We start from the raw sequence: 17,612 nt of genomic DNA, 5'->3' as shown, positions 1-17,612 counted from the left end.
CACAATTTCCCTAGATATATTTATATATCTTGTTCAAATTTCCAATCGTTAATTAAATACTTTTTATTCATTCCCTCAAGTTCAAATGCATTTTTTAAACTTGTAGTGGATGACACTTGATGTTAATACAGTTTTTTTTTAAATATTAATTCATTAATTAAATAAGTATGAGCGAAAAACGAAATTGAATTTTCTGATTAGTTAAGCGTTATTCATCGTTTTAAATTTTACTATAAGCGATTCAGTTTTTCACATATTTTAAAGATAATATCAGTGATAATTTTAAACTATTTGAACAAACAATAGTTTATTGCGCACATTTAAATATTTAATTATATTATATTCGCTGCGTCAGATAAATTCAATAAAGAAAATTACGTGGTAGCAGGTGTCGTCCACGTCACCAAATTTATACTTTTATAGCTGTCTGATACCACGCACTTTTCTTTCTTCAATTCCTGCAATTGGTTCACAATTTCCCTAGATATATTTATATATCTTGTTCAAATTTCCAATCGTTAATTAAATACTTTTTATTCATTCCCTCAAGTTCAAATGCATTTTTTAAACTTGTAGTGGATGACACTTGATGTTAATACAGTTTTTTTTTAAATATTAATTCATTAATTAAATAAGTATGAGCGAAAAACGAAATTGAATTTTCTGATTAGTTAAGCGTTATTCATCGTTTTAAATTTTACTATAAGCGATTCAGTTTTTCACATATTTTAAAGATAATATCAGTGATAATTTTAAACTATTTGAACAAACAATAGTTTATTGCGCACATTTAAATATTTAATTATATTATATTCGCTGCGTCAGATAAATTCAATAAAGAAAATTACGTGGTAGCAGGTGTCGTCCACGTCACCAAATTTATACTTTTATAGCTGTCTGATACCACGCACTTTTCTTTCTTCAATTCCTGCAATTGGTTCACACTTTCCCTAGATATATTTATATATCTTGTTCAAATTTCCAATCGTTAATTAAATACTTTTTATTCATTCCCTCAAGTTCAAATGCATTTTTTAAACTTGTAGTGGATGACACTTGATGTTAATACAGTTTTTTTTTTAAATATTAATTCATTAATTAAATAAGTATGAGCGAAAAACGAAATTGAATTTTCTGATTAGTTAAGCGTTATTCATCGTTTTAAATTTTACTATAAGCGATTCAGTTTTTCACATATTTTAAAGATAATATCAGTGATAATTTTAAACTATTTGAACAAACAATAGTTTATTGCGCACATTTAAATATTTAATTATATTATATTCGCTGCGTCAGATAAATTCAATAAAGAAAATTACGTGGTAGCAGGTGTCGTCCACGTCACCAAATTTATACTTTTATAGCTGTCTGATACCACGCACTTTTCTTTCTTCAATTCCTGCAATTGGTTCACACTTTCCCTAGATATATTTATATATCTTGTTCAAATTTCCAATCGTTAATTAAATACTTTTTATTCATTCCCTCAAGTTCAAATGCATTTTTTAAACTTGTTGTGGATGACTCTTGATGTTAATACAGTTTTTTTTTAAATATTAATTCATTAATTAAATAAGTATGAGCGAAAAACGAAATTGAATTTTCTGATTAGTTAAGCGTTATTCATCGTTTTAAATTTTACTATAAGCGATTCAGTTTTTCACATATTTTAAAGATAATATCAGTGATAATTTTAAACTATTTGAACAAACAATAGTTTATTGCGCATATTTAATATTTAATTATATTATATTCGCTGCGTCAGATAAATTCAATAAAGAAAATTACGTGGTAGCAGGTGTCGTCCACGTCACCAAATTTATACTTTTATAGCTGTCTGATACCGCGCACTTTTCTTTCTTCAATTCCTGCAATTGGTTCACAATTTCCCTAGATATATTTATATATCTTGTTCAAATTTCCAATCGTTAATTAAATACTTTTTATTCATTCCCTCAAGTTCAAATGCATTTTTTAAACTTGTAGTGGATGACACTTGATGTTAATACAGTTTTTTTTTAAATATTAATTCATTAATTAAATAAGTATGAGCGAAAAACGAAATTGAATTTTCTGATTAGTTAAGCGTTATTCATCATTTTAAATTTTACTATAAGCGATTCAGTTTTTCACATATTTTAAAGATAATATCAGTGATAATTTTAAACTATTTGAACAAACAATAGTTTATTGCGCACATTTAAATATTTAATTATATTATATTCGCTGCGTCAGATAAATTCAATAAAGAAAATTACGTGGTAGCAGGTGTCGTCCACGTCACCAAATTTATACTTTTATAGCTGTCTGATACCACGCACTTTTCTTTCTTCAATTCCTGCAATTGGTTCACAATTTCCCTAGATATATTTATATATCTTGTTCAAATTTCCAATCGTTAATTAAATACTTTTTATTCATTCCCTCAAGTTCAAATGCATTTTTTAAACTTGTAGTGGATGACACTTGATGTTAATACAGTTTTTTTTTAAATATTAATTCATTAATTAAATAAGTATGAGCGAAAAACGAAATTGAATTTTCTGATTAGTTAAGCGTTATTCATCGTTTTAAATTTTACTATAAGCGATTCAGTTTTTCACATATTTTAAAGATAATATCAGTGATAATTTTAAACAATTTGAACAAACAATAGTTTATTGCGCACATTTAAATATTTAATTATATTATATTCGCTGCGTCAGATAAATTCAATAAAGAAAATTACGTGGTAGCAGGTGTCGTCCAAGTCACCAAATTTATACTTTTATAGCTGTCTGATACCACGCACTTTTCTTTCTTCAATTCCTGCAATTGGTTCACACTTTCCCTAGATATATTTATATATCTTGTTCAAATTTCCAATCGTTAATTAAATACTTTTTATTCATTCCCTCAAGTTCAAATGCATTTTTTAAACTTGTAGTGGATGACACTTGATGTTAATACAGTTTTTTTTTTAAATATTAATTCATTAATTAAATAAGTATGAGCGAAAAACGAAATTGAATTTTCTGATTAGTTAAGCGTTATTCATCGTTTTAAATTTTACTATAAGCGATTCAGTTTTTCACATATTTTAAAGATAATATCAGTGATAATTTTAAACTATTTGAACAAACAATAGTTTATTGCGCACATTTAAATATTTAATTATATTATATTCGCTGCGTCAGATAAATTCAATAAAGAAAATTACGTGGTAGCAGGTGTCGTCCACGTCACCAAATTTATACTTTTATAGCTGTCTGATACCACGCACTTTTCTTTCTTCAATTCCTGCAATTGGTTCACACTTTCCCTAGATATATTTATATATCTTGTTCAAATTTCCAATCGTTAATTAAATACTTTTTATTCATTCCCTCAAGTTCAAATGCATTTTTTAAACTTGTTGTGGATGACTCTTGATGTTAATACAGTTTTTTTTTAAATATTAATTCATTAATTAAATAAGTATGAGCGAAAAACGAAATTGAATTTTCTGATTAGTTAAGCGTTATTCATCGTTTTAAATTTTACTATAAGCGATTCAGTTTTTCACATATTTTAAAGATAATATCAGTGATAATTTTAAACTATTTGAACAAACAATAGTTTATTGCGCACATTTAAATATTTAATTATATTATATTCGCTGCGTCAGATAAATTCAATAAAGAAAATTACGTGGTAGCAGGTGTCGTCCACGTCACCAAATTTATACTTTTATAGCTGTCTGATACCGCGCACTTTTCTTTCTTCAATTCCTGCAATTGGTTCACAATTTCCCTAGATATATTTATATATCTTGTTCAAATTTCCAATCGTTAATTAAATACTTTTTATTCATTCCCTCAAGTTCAAATGCATTTTTTAAACTTGTAGTGGATGACACTTGATGTTAATACAGTTTTTTTTTAAATATTAATTCATTAATTAAATAAGTATGAGCGAAAAACGAAATTGAATTTTCTGAATAGTTAAGCGTTAGTCATCGTTTTAAATTTTACTATAAGCGATTCAGTTTTTCACATATTTTAAAGATAATATCAGTGATAATTTTAAACTATTTGAACAAACAATAGTTTATTGCGCACATTTAAATATTTAATTATATTATATTCGCTGCGTCAGATAAATTCAATAAAGAAAATTACGTGGTAGCAGGTGTCGTCCACGTCACCAAATTTATACTTTTATAGCTGTCTGATACCGCGCACTTTTCTTTCTTCAATTCCTGCAATTGGTTCACAATTTCCCTAGATATATTTATATATCTTGTTCAAATTTCCAATCGTTAATTAAATACTTTTTATTCATTCCCTCAAGTTCAAATGCATTTTTTAAACTTGTAGTGGATGACACTTGATGTTAATACAGTTTTTTTTTAAATATTAATTCATTAATTAAATAAGTATGAGCGAAAAACGAAATTGAATTTTCTGATTAGTTAAGCGTTATTCATCGTTTTAAATTTTACTATAAGCGATTCAGTTTTTCACATATTTTAAAGATAATATCAGTGATAATTTTAAACTATTTGAACAAACAATAGTTTATTGCGCACATTTAAATATTTAATTATATTATATTCGCTGCGTCAGATAAATTCAATAAAGAAAATTACGTGGTAGCAGGTGTCGTCCACGTCACCAAATTTATACTTTTATAGCTGTCTGATACCACGCACTTTTCTTTCTTCAATTCCTGCAATTGGTTCACACTTTCCCTAGATATATTTATATATCTTGTTCAAATTTCCAATCGTTAATTAAATACTTTTTATTCATTCCCTCAAGTTCAAATGCATTTTTTAAACTTGTAGTGGATGACACTTGATGTTAATACAGTTTTTTTTTTAAATATTAATTCATTAATTAAATAAGTATGAGCGAAAAACGAAATTGAATTTTCTGATTAGTTAAGCGTTATTCATCGTTTTAAATTTTACTATAAGCGATTCAGTTTTTCACATATTTTAAAGATAATATCAGTGATAATTTTAAACTATTTGAACAAACAATAGTTTATTGCGCACATTTAAATATTTAATTATATTATATTCGCTGCGTCAGATAAATTCAATAAAGAAAATTACGTGGTAGCAGGTGTCGTCCACGTCACCAAATTTATACTTTTATAGCTGTCTGATACCACGCACTTTTCTTTCTTCAATTCCTGCAATTGGTTCACACTTTCCCTAGATATATTTATATATCTTGTTCAAATTTCCAATCGTTAATTAAATACTTTTTATTCATTCCCTCAAGTTCAAATGCATTTTTTAAACTTGTTGTGGATGACTCTTGATGTTAATACAGTTTTTTTTTAAATATTAATTCATTAATTAAATAAGTATGAGCGAAAAACGAAATTGAATTTTCTGAATAGTTAAGCGTTATTCATCGTTTTAAATTTTACTATAAGCGATTCAGTTTTTCACATATTTTAAAGATAATATCAGTGATAATTTTAAACTATTTGAACAAATAATAGTTTATTGCGCACATTTAAATATTTAATTATATTATATTCGCTGCGTCAGATAAATTCAATAAAGAAAATTACGTGGTAGCAGGTGTCGTCCACGTCACCAAATTTATACTTTTATAGCTGTCTGATACCGCGCACTTTTCTTTCTTCAATTCCTGCAATTGGTTCACAATTTCCCTAGATATATTTATATATCTTGTTCAAATTTCCAATCGTTAATTAAATACTTTTTATTCATTCCCTCAAGTTCAAATGCATTTTTTAAACTTGTAGTGGATGACACTTGATGTTAATACAGTTTTTTTTTAAATATTAATTCATTAATTAAATAAGTATGAGCGAAAAACGAAATTGAATTTTCTGATTAGTTAAGCGTTATTCATCGTTTTAAATTTTACTATAAGCGATTCAGTTTTTCACATATTTTAAAGATAATATCAGTGATAATTTTAAACTATTTGAACAAACAATAGTTTATTGCGCACATTTAAATATTTAATTATATTATATTCGCTGCGTCAGATAAATTCAATAAAGAAAATTACGTGGTAGCAGGTGTCGTCCACGTCACCAAATTTATACTTTTATAGCTGTCTGATACCACGCACTTTTCTTTCTTCAATTCCTGCAATTGGTTCACACTTTCCCTAGATATATTTATATATCTTGTTCAAATTTCCAATCGTTAATTAAATACTTTTTATTCATTCCCTCAAGTTCAAATGCATTTTTTAAACTTGTTGTGGATGACTCTTGATGTTAATACAGTTTTTTTTTCAAATAATCATTCATTAATTAAATTTAATTAATTAATTTTAGTTTTATCGGGGAGAAAAGTTTTTAATTATTTAATAAAAAAGTAACTAAAATAAAAAAAAATTGTTGACTTAAGTCGGAATTGACTTTAAATTCTTATTTTATATATTACTTGTTTTTGAAATTAAAATAAAGGTATGTCTACTCACTATCTGCAGGAGAGTTAAATACTTTTTCCACCATAAATACTTTCGCATGTGAGGACCGATGGCAGCTAATCCGTAATATAAATACATTACGACATGAATTATCAAGTTAATACCGCATGCAGCGATGGCGTAGTACGCTGAAAGGAATTGAAACATATTTACATTATCATTCCAGTATAAAATTTCTTTTTTAAAACATCATTGAAATTTTCAATTTTTGCCTTGTTATTAAAATGTGAAATACCGAGATATTCTATAGAATGCCTATGTATCGAGAAACGTAACGGTGTCTCCCAGCAAAACAAGTATAAAAAATTCATTATATTTTAATTTCCAAGTTATTTCTAAAGCTATCATATAAAAGAAGTTATCGGCAGATTCATATTTCTTCCTGAGAATGTTTCATTTATTCATTTGCAAGAACAGTAATTGGTAATTACATGTTAGCTTTACTAATTATTTTCAAAATTTTAATAAGTTAAACTAAAAAACGTAATACATTAACTTACGTGTTAACATTATAGAATACGTAAATATGCTTTTTTAACATTTTTTGCTTCACGAAAAATTGCAGATAAGAAATGATAAAGATATTTTTCTTACTATATCTTATACATTATCCCTAATATTTGTAAGCAATCTTTAAATTATTTATTTACATTAAATATAAAGCTAATAATAAACATTTTTTTAATTAGTTATAGCCAATGTATTGATTAGAAAGTGTCATTGCATACGAATTGGTGGGCAGGTCAAGGGATGGAAAGTCACGGTGGTGACTGTGACCCCACAAAGATTTTCTCTTGTCGAAAAATTTCCCCTAGCCACTAGGCATATTTATGAAATTCCATTTTTTCTCTCTCTCTTTTTTTTTTTTTTTTTTTTTTTTTTTGAGAATAAACAAATAAAATTAGTCAAGATTCCAACTTTATCTAACTTTTTTAAATAGCGATGATAAATGCAATGCTTCAGAAATCCATTCCTCAATTTTCTTTAACAAATCTAATCCGCACCTCGTTATTAAAAAGCCTATTTTTTAATAATTTTTAATGGAGCTCTTATTTCCGAATACAAAAGAGCTAGTTTCGCTAGACAAGACCAGATTTTATGATAAAGAAAAATTCGAAAAGTGTAACAGTGAATACAGTGTAGTTACTAATATAGATGAGCGCTGACAGAAAGTTAAAGAAAATAATTATTAAAATTATCAATTGTAATTACATACGACAGAAACTTATCTTAATTTTTAAGTGCATAAACATTTCTACGACTGCGTATGCAACGCAAAAGTTGAACTTTTAATTTGTTGAAATATTTTTTTGTCTGAATTAAAAGAAAATATTATTGCCACAGTAACCACTATTTCAGGATATTTTCACCGAACATGCTTCTCACTGTTGCAATTCTTAAACTATTTAATGAAACAACATGGGATTTTGAAAATTTTTGGAGAAATTTGATTTCAAAACAAAAATAAAGACCAACTTGATTGAAAGCTTCAGTCACAAGAAGAAATCAAGCACAACAAGAAATTGCCAATTGAAAACAACATTCGATATGTTTCAAGTGTGCAAAGATAGGCACCCATTGTCAAGACTTATCAGGCGCGAATGAGAAGAAACAAAAGTGATTTGAAATAAAATAAAAAGTAAAGTTGTCAAAAAAGGAAAAATAAAGGAGAGAAAAAAAAACTAGAAAAAACCTCAGTAGGCGAGGGGTAAAAAAGATAAAAAGCAGAAAGCAACGCGAAAAATCGCAGTGACCGAGAGGGGGAAATCAGAGTAAAATGCTTTTGCACGTGCCATGGAGAATTGGTGAGGAGCTTTCGTTAAAAAGGGAATCAGAGTTCATATGAATAAAACAAAATTCCAGGGCGTCAAGATGAGCTGTTGTAACTGGAAATAATTTTGGCATTGTCGAAATTAAATTCATGCCCACGATTCCAACAATTGATGATTTCTCGTATTCTTGATATGCCGTTATCAAAAATACGAGAAATCATTATTTTGATTTTATGTATGATATTGATGCACAATTTCAGTATGTTGTACAGAGTTACAAAAAAAAAAAAAAAGAAAAGAACCACCTTGTATAATGTTTGATTTTAGTCATTGAATTTTCACGTCCTAGGAGTCAATCTTCATGGTTCGAGGGTCCCGCAGTGGACTGATCGTTAAGACACGGTTCCCAGCAGAACACTGAAGTCAAGCATCACTGGCTACGGTCAGTGTGCGGGTGGGTGACCACTTGGATCAGTCTGCGTAGGGACCGAGGGTGTGCGGTATTGGTCCTCGTTAAACTGTGCTACCGTAAAGTGCTCGACTTCGCACGCAGGTCGTCGGGCTACCGAAGCGGGGGCTCCATCCCCTCCGCAGAGGATCAAAATTGTGATGGCATGTCTTCGGATCATCCTCCGGGATGTTTCCCAGACCGTCGCCAATAGCCCATCATGCAGCTCTAGTGCGACGTAAATTAACAACAACATCAATCATGGGTCGAGGAGGTGATCTCAACTATGCTAATTAATAAGTGCAGACAACATTTTAAGTTATGATATTAGACGCAAAAACACACTTTCTATAAATAAACATACCTTTTTTTCCCAACGAATTCAGATTTCTCTGACCCCTATAATATAGGGGCAACCGCAATCTCGGAAATATGGTCCCAATAGTTGGTCAGAAGAGCTATCCAAAGTTTGGACCCCTTAATGTTACTTTTATGATCCCGGGAGTGCCTTACTGGCTCTTGGCATTTCCGGCAAAATTAAATTCCTAGTGCACTTTAGCATCCAAATAGAGTCACGGTGCTGCCATCTAGCGTGGCAGAAACTAGACGTCCAAATTAACATGACCAACGGTATCACACCCATTGTGGTGGTCCTGAAAGAGTGGATACCACCTCTGGAGAGCACACTAGGTCTGCTCATCGGCAAGACCGATTGTGCAGCTCATTGGACATTTGAAAAAAAAAAAACAAAGTTTGGACCCTTAATGTTACTTTTATGATCCCTGGAGTGCCTTATTGGCTCTTGGCATTTCCGGCAAAATTAAATTCCTAGTGCACTTTAGCATCCAAATAGAGTCACGGTGCTGCCATCTAGCGTGGCAGAAACTAGACGTCCAAATTAACATGACCAACGGTATCACACCCATTGTGGTGGTCCTGAAAGAGTGGATACCACCTCTGGAGAGCACACTAGGTCTGCTCATCGGCAAGACCGATTGTGCAGCTCATTGGACATTTGAAAAAAAAAAACAAAGTTTGGACCCTTAATGTTACTTTTATGATCCCTGGAGTGCCTTATTGGCACTCCAAGACCAATTGTGCAGCTCATTGGAAATTTTAAAAAAAAAAATGTTACTTTTATTTTTTGGGTATTTTGCTATATCTGGAGCACTTTAGAAACGAATTGAAAAATTCTTGCACACAATTATAAAGTTCGTTTATCCAAATGCAATTCCAATAAAAAATGACTCCAAGTAAATATTTATTATTTTTAATTATTTTATTTAATAATGGTCGAAAATACATCGAATTGTAAGGTTTACATTTCTTAAAATTATTTTAAGGAATGTAATTTTATATGGCACAAAGCAAAAGTTGAGTGAAATTGGTCAAATATTTATGTTTCTGACTTTTCGAGAATTCAATTTCTCAGGAACTATTCGACTCATTATTATATTTGCTCATTATTATATTGATATAATATTTGCTTTTAGTATTTTGCCTCGGCACTTACCGTTTCCTTGACTTTGTTCTCCCCTTGAACTGACACCTTCATTATACATAGGACATTCGAAATGGAATCTTGATCTTGGTGAACTTCAGCACCCTCTGTCTTACCTGGTGCCATCTTTGAGTGTCTATCCATTTTAGAGAAACTTTGGTTTACTTTAGAACAGCGTTTCTCAACCTTTCAGTATTCGCGGCCCAGTTTTCAATCATAATTTTCATCGCGCCCCCCACTTACATTAAAATGTATACAACAGTAATGTATATTGAGTATTTTGAATTCTGTCCTTAAATTATTTTTAACTAGCTGCGTGACTAACTAACTGCTAGTGACTTCACACAAGGACTATCAATGTAAAATCAATAAACAAATTATACACTCTGAAAACAAATATCTTTTTTAAAGTCGGGAAACTTGTTCCTACCAGCAAGACACTTAAAGTGCTTTTTAAAAAGACGTTTGCCAGTCCAAGTGTTTTTGCTAAAGATAATTTGAGTAAGTGAAAAAGTGATTTCAATATATGGCTCACCTTTGGAACCTGTGGGAAACCTTAGGCGCAGAAGCTACAATTTTGAAATTGTACTACAAAATAAATGAAATTTTATTTTACAATTAAAAATATACGTGGTATATATTAGAGATAGATGTAAGATGTTACAGAAAAAAATTCAGCCACACAGACTTAATCAGAAAATTAGAAAAAATCCTCAAAGCACCCTAAGTTTTGAATTAATAAGTTGTTTCACTTTATTAAGTTATTAAACATGTCGAAATATATTTTGTTTTCTATTAGTATGTGTGCTTTCCTTTCATCCAGTTAATCAATTTTTTTAAATAATATTTTCTCTTGAATATTCTCGCGCCACCCCTCTAGTGTGCTCGCGCTCCCCTAGCGGGGCGCGCCCCACAGGTTGAGAATCGCTGCCTTAGAACATTTTTAATCATAGAAGCACTTAGCCTTGAATGGGAGACACTTTAGTCTTATTTGTATTTAATGTGATTTTTCATATTTTTACCATTTGATGTTTTACCTGACCTTACTTTTATATGTATTTTTGACACTTTTACTGTTAGTCAATTTTAATGACTTAGATGTTTTAAGCACTTTTAATTTTTATTCTGTTTCATTTTTATCATCTTTTCGATTTTGGGATTTTTCCTATGTGTATCAATCTTTTTAGTTTTGATTTTACTTTTCTGTAGTTTTGTTGTGTTCAGTTCACGTGACAACGGGTGAGACCCTCATCCGCAAACTCCTTCGGGGGTAGGTCGGTTACTATTAGTCTTACTCAATTTTTGCATTTTCCAATTAAAATTACATTCTTCAAAATGATTTAAAAATTCTATACCTTACAATTCAAAAATTTTTAGATAATTATTAAATAAAATAATTAAAAATATTAAAATTTACTAGAAGTTAGTTTTTGCATGGAATTATCTTTGTAGAAGCGGGCTGCATAATTGCACGCAAAATTTTCTTAATTCTCTTAAAAAGTTCTCGAGATACAGCAAAATACGAAAAAAAAAATTAAAAGTAACATTAATTGGTCTAAATTTCGGAGAGCTCTCATCACCAAAATATTGGGACCATATTTTTTGAATTACGGCTATCGCCCTATATTTTGGGGGTAAGAAATCCGAATTCGTCGTAAAAAAGGCATGTTTATTCAGAGAAAGTAAGTTTTTGTGTCTGATTTCGAAACTTAAAGTTTCGTCTGCACTTACTAACTAGCATATTTGAGATCACTTTCTCAAACCATTAAGATTGAGTCCTAGAACGTGAAGATTCGATTATCAAATCAGAAGTTATTCTGGGTGAATTTTGAATTGCTTAGTGCGGAAAAAATTGTAATAAAAATAAAAACAACATAAAATTTTTTAATATCTTCGGTTCTGTCATCGTACTTAAAATTAAGGAAGACTACGTGTTTTAAAAATAATTTCTACTTGGCTAAAACTTATGAAATAAACACGATTTCGTTTTTTATGCTTGATTGAAAATTTTGAATTACCTAAATAAATTAAATTCTGAGCAATAATTTAATTTTTCACGTGCGCTCATTAGAAAAAAAAACATTTAATTTATTTAGGATATCTCAAACCATCAAACAAGTATAAAAATTAAAATTAGTTCATTTCAAAAGTTTCAGGTAACTTAATTTGTTTTAAATAAAAAATATGATTTTGCAAATTTTAATTAATTTCTAGTACGATACGTGAAAGGAAGATATTAGAAGGAATAATTAAATTTTTTATGTTGCTTTTATTCGTATTACAATAATAAATTTTTTCAAACTAAAGCGTTCTGAAATTCAAATTTTTTTTTTTTTGGGTGCAATCTACAGCATACCTACAGAATACGAGTTTCGATTTTTATAATGTTTTATCAATTGGAATTTTTTCCTTGAAAAAAGACAGAACTGATTAATAAATTTGAATAGAAGGAGAATCATAGACGTAATGAAATGGAGAAGGTGGTTAATACATATTGAAATGTGGTGCAATTACACATGATATTGCTGCAATTGATCGAAACCCATTCGTGTTGAACTCGTCATAAAAATTTTTAAAAATTTTCTTGATTGAAATGGAGTGCGCATTAAACATGTGTTATGATTGAATTAATTTTTTCAAATCTTGTTGGTATTTTTATACTTCATGCGTGCCTATTTCTCTCACGGTGATAAAAATTTGAATTATTTTTTCCAGATATATTTTTTCCCCTGTTCCATATAACGCACATCAACATCCGTCACCCAACAAAAAATCTACTTAAGTCTAAACAAAATAACTTTGATTATACCCTTAATTGTAATTTCATAAGGCTTTTTTAGTTTTTTTTGCATTAAGTATTATAAAAACTTTTTATAACTTACGGACATATGGTTGATGATAAAGATATAACCATATAAGAATTATGAACGAATGGTGGAACAAATGAAGGAAAGTGACTTGATTATCTTTCTTTCGTAATGCAAAGAATATCTGAAAAATGATCAATATTACATTAAATCTGATAATTTTTATTTTAATAAGCTAAAATAGAATTTATTAATAAAGCTTAAAGTATTCAACTCACATATGAATTATTTATTAAGCGTAAATTTATTTTTAACAAATCTAATTTATGGAGGTCAATTTGTGAAATTATGTAAAGCTGCCTCTTGTTAAAAAATTTAACTGTTCTATAAACATCTTTTCTGGATATTTTTTATTGTGATTAACAAAACCTGAAATTAGATGTGTATTTATTTGAAAAATTTAACTAACATCCATATTTATCTGAGCAATGCGTTAAATACAAAAACTTAAACGCAGAAATGACACAAATCCGTTAGAAAATGTCTCTTCAGAAAAAGTATATATTGTCTTATTTCGTATCTTAAAATATCTTCATCGCCAGTTAAGTAAAATTTCTGAGTCCTAAAGATAGCAAGTTAGTCGGAAAAACTCGGTATTTTGTTTTTTCCCCATGCGTGCCCTCTCCCATTTAGCTGAGTTTGCCAAATTTGTTATTTTATCCTCAACTGTATAAAAAGTACTTTACGTCACTTCCGTGTAGTTGAGTTTGACAAGTTTGAAATTTTATCCTCAAATGTATAAAAAGTTTCACATTGAAAACATTTTATAAACTTAATTGTATATGCATTTTTTTTCTTATTAACAACTAAAATGAAAAAAAAAATCTATTTCAATTCATTGCACAATATTAACTGTTGATATTATATTATCTTCGCATCAAACACTTACGTTCGTAAGAAATTAATTCTTATAATTATTGTGAATTAAATTGGTAATAATTATTAAATTGTATACAGTATTACGATATTGTATATATTTACAGTATTTAAACAGTATTACAATTTGATCACAAAAGTGATTATCTTGTGCATTGATCGCAATAAATTAGTTAATTCAAATTTCTTGAGTCATTAGAATTGAATGTTAGTTAGGAAAACTAGATAATGTTTTGTTATTCTCCCCATAAGTGCTGTCCCATAGCCACCGAGAGATAAGGCCATTGAGATCTCCGAAGTCTTTTAGTGACGTCACAAACAGTAGTTTCTAACTGAGTAGCCGCCAATTTTAAATATTTGTCATTGAACAATAACAACAGCGTCGTTTGTCCGTTGGTAATACTATTCTTTTTATCCATTAAATAAATTTTAAGCATGTATAGAACCGAGATATAAATATAATTATAAAAATAGTCCTAAAGTTTTAGTTAACAAATTCCCAAAAATAAGTTATTACGAAAATGAACGTTAATTCGCTTTCTTTTAAATGTAGGAAGACAGATTTCAATAACGGTTTTGTTTTTTCCTAACTTAAGAATTTCTCAAACAGTTCAAATACGTACACTCATTTGTCTTCTCATTTTTTATAACAATTGCTAAAATAAAATTATATTTTTCTGCGAGTTAACACTTCCTACCAGTTGAGGACAGAAAAATTTAAAAAAAAAAGCTAAATTTAGTTTTGAAAATAATAAATACTGTTTTAAAGTTTTGAAATCTTAAGGTCAAGATACTTCGCTAAATCATTTTACCTTATTCTTATATTATATGCGTCGTTTATTTGTAAATAATTGTTGCATTTATATTTACATTATTTCCGCTTATAATTTAAATGTTTTTCGTATGAATCTAGAATAATTTTTCAGAGTTTATTTTAAAATAGTAATTTTATGAATGTACCAAATAATTTTGTCCTCTTTTCTAACATAATATGACGCATTTTTTTAAATCCTTCCACATTAAAATGTATCGTTTCTTATTTTCGAATATATGGCACAATCCAATGTTTCATTGTAGAAAATACGAAATGATATATTTGAATAAAGCTTTTTTTTTATATTGAAAATATTTTTGATGATTCATGATTTAAAAAAACTTAAAACTTTTACTTTTAGTAAAACTTTTCTTATATAATCCTTTTCTGTTATGAAGTGCAAATAATATTGTTTCAATAACAACACCAAATAGTTCTACATGTTTATTTTATTGAGTTACAACAAGGTATCCACTATTGAGTTTTTCTAATAAAAAAATAAAAATTCACCACTTAAAAATTTTTAAGTGCAGTAAATTAGTTAAAGCAAAAATATTTTACTTCGGTCATAAAAGATATGAACTACTTATTATAGTATTTTCTAAATACAAATCTGCGCTCCGAGCACTTCCGGTGATGACGTCACGAAGTTACTGAGAGGCCTTGACTCTCGGTGGCCAAAGCTGTACGCAGCTGAGTTTGCCAAATTTGTCATTTTATACTCAGATGTTTAGAAAGTTTCATACTAAAATTATTTTATAAATTTAATCGCATGTGCAGTTTTTTTCCTTCTTTTAGCTGTTATTAAGGGAAAAAAATTTAATTTCAATTCTTTGTTCAATATTAATTTTTTTTCAATCTTAACACATTTGGTATTTTATTATTCTCGGAACGAACACTTATTTTTGTAATATATTAATTCTTATAATTATTGTAAATTAAATTGATAATAATTATTAAATTGATAACAGTAATGTGAATTGATCGCAAAAATGATTCTCTTTTGGATCTATCTCTAGAAAATTATTAATTCAAATTACTTGAACCTTTAGAATTGCATGTTAGTCTGGAAAACTTGATATTTTTTTTATTATTTTCCCCATGTGCGCTGTACGCCTCTCCCATGTATCTCAATTTGCTAAATTTAACATTTTATTATCAAATATATAAAAAGTTTCATATTAAAAGCATATTATAAACTTAATCGTACATGCATTTTTTTTCTTCTTAATAACTGTTAATAAAAAAAAGAAATTCAATTTCAATATTAACAGTTGTTGTTTTATGATCCTCTGAACAAACACTTAATCTCGTAAAATGTTTTTCTTATAATTATGGTGAATTAAATATTCATAACTGACATTTGATTGAAAACAAATTTTATTTTTGCAATAGTGTTATAACAATAATTAGTTCTGATCAGAGAATGAAAATGATTTGCAAAACTTCAGAAAAAGACAAAATAAGAAAATAACATTTAGAGTATAAGTCACTTTTTTTCATTGCTTTTTTCAATTAATTTTTTTATTGCTTTTTCCATTGCTTTTCTTAATTTTTAATTCATTTTTCTCATTTAGTTTATCCATTCTCGGGGCACAGTCAGTGTTTAGTATTACCACTGAGGACAAAAAAGGCTTCTGAATGTTGGCAGACAGCAGTGTGTCTCCTGATGAAGTGCTGCTTTCCTAACATACATATATATTTAAATATTCTCAATTTTCTGCGTGATTTGTGTTTCTAATTTTATAAATTATTATAATGATTGGTTTTATGCCGTAAAAGTTCTATCAATGTTCTATGAGTAAAACTTCGAAATGTTCTCAAAGTTTCATGCATAAGATTTTGAATTATTGACTATAAAGAATTGGTTGAGTTTTTATTGAAAACAAGTTGTATTCTTGCAATAGCGTAAGTCTTTGAAATGTTGATTGTAGAGAAAATGATTTAAAATAATTATCAATCTATTATATACATGTAGAAGATGTTTTAAATAAATATAAGTAAAAAGCTTGTTCATACCGTATCCAGAAGTTCCAGGTATTTTGTTAACCATGCATACCAAGTGTAACGATAACCTAACTGTCGAGAAATAAAAGTTTGAAATATTACTTTGAATCAAGTACACAGAAAAAAAGTTCTTGGAAAATTATAATTATATTATATATTATTGTTTGGTGAAGACGTTTCTGGCAAAAGCAACCATAATTCCGGTGATGAAATTAAGTATACGACATTTAAACCAGTCATTTGGTAATTTAACCGTTTGTTTGTGGTAACAATTTATTGGAAATTCTAGTTCTTCTTTTAGTAACAAATACAAAACTTAAAAGTAAATTTCGCCGAATACACTTACAAAAATAGTGCGTTTTTGAGGCTATTTTTAAGATGACATTTGTAAAAAATTCTCCTAACGTAGAAAACGAGAATTGGATTGGCAAGAAAAATTGTCTCATCAGTGAACTGCAATTTTAACCTCGTAAAATCAACATCAGTTACGCCTTGTGATATTAATCTCCTATAAATCTCAACAACACTTTTAGTTAAAATTGAATGAAATTATTCACACCTCAAATATATTTATTTGCCAGAAGTGTAAAAAAACAAACAAAAAAACATCATAAGTTGATTGCTCTGAGGTAGATTTCTATCACTCTCAAACAACCTCAAGCGTGAACAAAAAATTTCATACACCTAGATTATAAATCTTGGGATAATGATTTTATTAGGTTGTTTTTGAATTCAATTTCAAATAAACCTCAACTAATTTATAGCACCTCAAAACAACCTCAAAAACACCTTAAATTTTTGTAAGAGTAAGTGTTTTTTGTGACATTCTCCAAAATATCATGATAAAATTTCCAAAATATTCTGTCACTCACTTTAGC

The 17,612-nt window shown here is 28.6% G+C and overlaps 1 protein-coding gene across 3 annotated transcripts in view; it reads right to left on the bottom strand.

Moving 5' to 3' along the window:
- The window catches only part of LOC147806471 (very long chain fatty acid elongase 7-like), a 43,868-nt gene that overhangs the window by 6,124 nt on the left and 20,132 nt on the right, over nucleotides 1-17,612 (bottom strand). For all 3 annotated transcript variants that reach the window (XM_087169223.1, XM_087169222.1, XM_087169221.1), the window contains 3 exons: nucleotides 16,747-16,806; nucleotides 13,053-13,161; nucleotides 6,441-6,577 (listed from right to left, as the gene is read on the bottom strand). In XM_087169223.1, coding sequence (XP_087025349.1) covers nucleotides 6,441-6,577; nucleotides 13,053-13,161; nucleotides 16,747-16,806 — 306 coding nt within the window. The remainder of the gene's footprint in view (nucleotides 1-6,440; nucleotides 6,578-13,052; nucleotides 13,162-16,746; nucleotides 16,807-17,612) is intronic.

The sequence above is a fragment of the Parasteatoda tepidariorum genome, chromosome 8, assembly GCF_982258835.1.
Source record: "Parasteatoda tepidariorum strain Cologne lab strain chromosome 8, Ptep-v5.0, whole genome shotgun sequence".
NCBI lineage: Eukaryota > Metazoa > Arthropoda > Arachnida > Araneae > Theridiidae > Parasteatoda > Parasteatoda tepidariorum.
Note: the sequence above shows the minus strand (reverse complement) of the source record. Positions and strands in the feature narration are given on the sequence as shown.